Here is a 6000-nt window from a genome sequence, read left to right as displayed (position 1 = left end):
GCAAACCGTAGTCAAAACAGCCATTACACAACATAAAAAATAAAAACATAAATACATATAGCATACAGTAGATGTCATCCTGACAGTGTGTGTGCAGTAGCAGCTAGGCCTACAGCTAGTTTAAAAACCCAACAGCTTGTTGTATGCAGGCATGCTATGTTAGCCCAACTCAAAGTTACAGAAATGTGATTTGATTGCATCCATTTGTCGTTCTTCCTGTGGCAGACAGCCAGTGCCTCTCTTCACCAGCACTGACACTGGGCTCCATCCGCCACAGGGTCACCATTGCATGACGTCACCCTTCTGGAACAAACCCATCACTTCTATCCCTCTTGAGGAAGGTGACCATTTCTTTATTTGCTTTGGCCCATTTCATTTGTTTTCAAAAGATCCCTTTTATATTGTATACAGATATACAATAACATATGTTTTCATGTATTTTTGTGCAGGGCCCTCAAGTTTATATACTCATGGAAGTACGGGTATTGGAACACAGCATTGGTCATACATTATGTATGACCAATGCCGTGTTCCAATACCCGTACTTCCATGAGTATACCTAAAGGAAGTATACTATCCGTACTATCTACTACGTTAAGTAGTACGACATCCGAGTCCTTGAAGTATACTTCTTTTCGCCAGATCTGAATTGGAACGTACTACGTACTTAAAATGTGTCTAGTAAGTACGGACAGTACGGGTATTGGAACACGGCACAAGTATTTATTTCTGTTCAATAGATAGAACTTTATCAATCCCCAGTAGGGGACATTTGTTAATGTTTGTCCCTATAAAACAATAATGGTGACAAAATAAATACAAAACATGACGGTAACTAACACCCCCCCCCCCGCAGTCCTGGGGGTCCGCCCTGTGGTGCGGCTGCGGCGCAGGGCGGTCTCGGCCGTCTCGGGGTCAGTCCCAGGACCCCCCGTGAGGCACGGCCCGGCTGGGGGCGTGGTCTCCCGGTCCTGGCCCCGCCCCCTCTGGAGCGCCACTGCCTTTTTCGCCGAGTTTGAGACTGAAATCATTTACATCGGCACTCTGGACTTGTGCTGCACGTTCATGTGTGTGGACTGTGTGTGGTGTGTACTGTGTGTGTGTGTGTGTACTGTGTGTGTGTGTACTGTATTTGTGTATTTGCGTACTGTGTGAATACTGTGTGTGTGTGTGTGTGTGTACTGTGTGTGTGTGTGTGTACTGTGTGTGTGTGTGTACTGTGTGTGTGTGTATTTGTGTACTGTGTGAGTACTGTGTGTGTGTACTGTGTGTGTGTGTGTGTGTGTGTGTGTGTGTGTGTGTACAGTGCGAGTACTGTGTGTGTACTGTGTGTGTGTGTCCACAGAAATCACTACAATCAAGGGGTTGATGGAAGTGACGTCTGCTGTTGAAGTCAAAGCTGCGTTTCATAGACATTATATTTGTCTGTAAGCTACAAATGGTTCAACAAGCAAAACACAAACTGCGTTGAAGGACAAGAGGTTTCATCATATAGGCCTAAATAAGCCCCCCTAAAACCATATGTTCTATTCTAACTGAACTCAACGTGCTCTGGATGGCGTGAAGGCCAACATGAATCAGTATACTAAGCTCTTCATTAAATGTTCTGCATTCAAAATGACACTTTTAGATACCTCGTCGAGGGTCTACAGCAGGCCTCTCCAAACGGCGGGCCGCGGCCCGGGTCCGGACCAAGTCACGGTCCCATCACCAATTTAAAATAATGCACTTTTTTATTTATTCTTTTACTTTCACTATACAAAGCATGATCATGTTAATAAAGACATTTCTCACTGAAATACAAATCGAAAGGCAGAATAGTTTTTAATCATGTTAATAAAGACATTTCTCACTGAAATACAAATCGAAAGGCAGAATAGATTGTAGCACAGCATAAAATTCATAAAAAATTAAAACATTCGGGAGTATGTAAATTATTCGAAAGAGGTCTAGACTCTGTGCGCAGCCCCGTCTTCTCCAGTCAACCAAGAAAGCCCGCACCCGCGCCCCCTCGGGAAACTTGGGATAAGAGAAAGTGAAAGTGAAATCACTGTGCGAGCCAAGCTGCGACCGAACCGGCATGGCAGTGCAAAAAGGCCTACGCATCATCTAGACCAAGCTCTCCTCATCGGGTCAGCAATAGCCGTGTGTCAATGCCCAGCCTCTGCGTTCGATAGATGATGAATGAACGAATGGAACGCTGCGTTTTTAATGTTTACACCAATGATTTTACACTAGAAAGTGCGCGTCAATCAATGAAACCTTGTGCGGAAGCAGATAAAGTCTGCTCTCTTTGCTGTGCAAAGCATGTTTCAGAAATCAGCACATTAAGATAAATGGAGTTGTCACACAAGCTATTTTTGACTTTCAGGGGGGAATATGCCGTGAAAAAATATACGTACAGTGCGTTCAGGATTAGGACTGAGAAAGCATATGTCGGCCTAGGCCTAATCAATTGTGTTTTGATATTTGTAGCATTCATATTATTGCAGTATATTCATTTATTAGACTACTCTGCTGTTGGCCTTGATGGGGAGATATTTGAACCCGTTTTAACCCCATTTTCTTGCGACGTTCCTGGGTCTTCACCTCAGAGCCCATCTCAGCACCGTGTCAGTGGACAGATACAATCCTAGGAACGTCGTTAGTGCAGTGCACGCACGTTCATGTTAAGAGGAGTTTTGGGAAACGCTCCAAAGAAAAAAAAAAAAAGGGACCTCCTCGTCGGACTGAGCGGGGCCCTGCGCACACACACACACACACACACACACACACACACACACACACACACACACACACACACACACACACACTGACTAACACACACGCACACACACACACACAAAGCTGCGTCCTCCCCCCCCAGAGCCCCGGGAGGAGGACGCTGAGCCTGTGTGTGTCTATAACTTACACCGAGACGCTGAGCCCGGGCTCAGCGTCTCGGTGTAGCGTCAGCGTCCCCAGAGCCCAGGACCTCCTCCCGGGGCTCTGGGGGGGGGGAGGCCTAAGCTGTGTGTGTGTGTGTGTGTGTGTGTGTGTGTGTGTGTGTGTGTGTGTGTGTGTGTGTGTGTGTGTGTGTGTGTGTGCGCAGGGGCCATGCTCAGTCCGAGGAGGTCCCTTTTTTTTTTTCTACAACCGACACAGAGAGGCTGACCCCCCCCACCGTACCAACACCCCCGGGAGGAGGTCCTCCTGGGTGAAGGAGGACCAGAAGGTGTGGAGGTGTGTCAGTGTGTCTGAGGACCCTCCTCCACCTGGGGACACTCTGTAGAAGGACAGAGAGCCAGCAGGCCGGTCCAGATACACTCCTACTCTGGTGGAGCCAGCGGGGCGGAGAGGGAGGTGTGTCACTGTACCGTTGTACTGGGCAAAGTAACCACCATCAGAACAATAAAGACTCCAGGACTTGTTGTTCCCTCCAAGCCAGCTGTCACCACCCTCTCCTCTCCTTGTGATTCCTCTGTATGTCACTCCTATAACAACCCCTCCTTCCCACTCTACCTCCCAGTAACAGCGGCCAGTCAGAGCCTCTCTACCCAACACCTGGGGCTGGGAGTCAAATCTGTCTGGGTGATCCGGATACGACTGGTCCCCTCCAACCCCCGTCACCTTCCTGTTGTCCTCAGACAGAGAGAGGAGGCTGTGGGCCGTGTTGGGGTCCAGTGTGAGGTCACAGGCATCTGAGGGAGAACCAGACATGATGAGCTGCTGAACCGCTCTTCATCCTCATCATCATCATCACTAGTACTGTTCTCCTGCGCTCTGTGTACATATACATAGATATGAACACATACATACATATACATATGTACACATACATAGATACACACACCTCAACAATAACGTTATGAATACATCAACAACAATATTATGAAAACATCAACAACAAACATCTCTCCTTGGATCCAGGCTGCTCTTCTTCTTTTTATTCTCTTTCTTTTTGTGATCGCTCTCTCTTCTTCTTCAGCCCCCCTCCCCATCAGCCCCCTCCCCCTCACCAACCCCCCTCATCCCCCTCCCTCTCATCCCCCCCTCATCCCCCTCCCTCTCATCCCCCCCTCAGCCCCCTCCCTCTCATCCCCCCCTCAGCCCCCTCCCTCTCATCCCCCCCTCAGCCCCGTCACCCCCCCTTCCCCTTCCCCTCACTGCCCGGTCACAACCCTCCCCCTCCTCCCTCAGCCCCTTCACCCCCCTCCCCCTCCCCCTCATCCCCCCCTCAGCCCGTTCACCCCCCCTCCCCCTCACCCCTAGTCCTCCCCCTCAGCCCCCCCTCAGCCCGGTCATCCCCCCTCCCCCTCACCCCTAGTCCTCCCCCTCAGCCCCCCCCCCCCTCCCCCCCCCCCCTCAGCCCCCTCTCTCTCACCCCTTCACCTCCCCCTCACCGGCCCCTAACCCGGTCACCCCCCCTCAGCCCCTTCACCCCCCCACCCCCACACTCCTCCCCCCTCAGCCCCTTCACCCCCCCACCCCCACACTCCTTCCCCCTCCCCCCTAGTCCTCCCCCTCAGCCCCTCCACCCCCCTTCCCCCCCCTCATCCCGGTCACCCCCCTCCCCCTCACCCCTCAGCCCCTTCACTTCCCCTCCCCCTCAGCCCTGTCATCCCCCCTCCCCCTCCCCCCTAGTCCTCCCCCTCCCCCCCCTCACCCCTAGTCCTCCCCCTCAGCCCCTTCACCCCCCCACCCCCACACTCCTTCCCCCTCCCCCCTAGTCCTCCCCCTCAGCCCCGTCACCTCCCTCCACCTCCCCCCCCCCCCCCCCCCCCCCTCATCCCGGTCACCCCCCTCCCCCTCACCCCTCAGCCCCTTCACCCCCCCTCCCCCTCAGCCCCCCCTCAGCCCGGTCATCCCCCCTCCCCCTCCCCCCTAGTCCCCCCCCTCAGCCTCTCTCTCACCCCTTCCCCTCCCCCTCACCGGCCCCTAACCCGGTCACCCCCCCTCTCCTTCACCCCCCCACCCCCACACTCCTCCCCCCTCAGCCCGGTGACTGTGATGGTGGACAGTATTATTATACGTAAGATACATGATGTCAGCCATCATCTTCATTCCCAGTAGGATGTGACCTCACTTCCTGCTGTGTGGATGGACTTTTCATCTCAATAGTGAGTGTGTGAGGTGATGAATCAAACAGACACTTACACTTCTTTAGAGCTGGTTTCAGCCTCCACACTCCACCGTGCTCCACACTGGGGGGGAAACACAGTGAGAGCAGCATGTTGAAACTTTCACCTTCATCATCTGCCGTCTCATCACGTTCTACACAACATGAGTGACAGCTGCCTCTCCAAACCACTTCATCTAGCAGCAGCTTGAATCATGTAGGAGACTTTGTCCCTCAGTGGTGAGCTGTCCTCTCCATACCTGAGAGTGTCCAGTCTCCAGCGTGGATCCTCCAGTCCAGCAGAGAGCAGCGCAGCTCCAGAGTCTCCTGGGTGATTGTAGCTCAGGTCCAGCTGCCTCAGATGGGAGGGGTTGGAGCTCAGAGCTGAGGCCAGAGAAGCACAGCCTTCCTGTGTGACCAGGCAGCCAGACAAGCTACACACACACACACACACACACACACACACACACACGTATATACGTCGCATCGGTGTATAAGTCGCATTTATTTTTAAACATTTCAACAAGAACGTTTAGTCTGGAGAGACTGAATAAAATTGCAATAGCAATATAGGCTATATATAAACATAACTTGTTATGTGTTCTCTTCTGTTTTGTCTACGGTCTAGTTTATTTATAATTTATTCGGTGGTGCAGTAGGCTTGCAGCGTTCAGTTGTAGGCCTAATGAATGACGGGGCCATCTGGCGGCCGAAGATTATGTACGCACAATTTTGGCATATAAGTCGCTTCGAAATATAAGTCGCAGGGCAAGCCAAACTACAAAAAAACCGCGACTTATAGTCCGGAAAATACGGTAAAAGCTTTATTGATACTTCATGGAGACAAAGCTGTGTCACCCTGAGAGTCTGAGAACAGGAAGAGGAAGTGGGGAGATGACATC

At 51.8% G+C, this 6000-nt stretch overlaps 1 protein-coding gene across 1 annotated transcript in view; it reads right to left on the bottom strand.

Annotated features, from left to right (window-relative positions):
* Positions 1–1768: 1768 nt before the first annotated feature.
* Positions 1769–6000, bottom strand: part of LOC115541785 (NACHT, LRR and PYD domains-containing protein 3-like) — a 216202-nt gene continuing 211970 nt past the window's right edge. Inside the window, exons 10-12 of the mRNA XM_030353625.1 lie at positions 5359–5532; positions 5137–5183; positions 1769–3680 (exon numbers count right to left, since the gene is read on the bottom strand). Of these exons, the coding sequence (XP_030209485.1) occupies positions 3130–3680; positions 5137–5183; positions 5359–5532 (772 nt within the window). The 3' untranslated portion in view covers positions 1769–3129. The remainder of the gene's footprint in view (positions 3681–5136; positions 5184–5358; positions 5533–6000) is intronic.

Source organism: Gadus morhua, chromosome 4 (assembly GCF_902167405.1).
Source record: "Gadus morhua chromosome 4, gadMor3.0, whole genome shotgun sequence".
Classification (NCBI taxonomy): Eukaryota; Metazoa; Chordata; class Actinopteri; order Gadiformes; family Gadidae; genus Gadus; species Gadus morhua.
The sequence above is the reverse complement of the archived record's forward strand: the minus strand, read 5'-3'. Positions and strand labels throughout refer to the sequence as shown.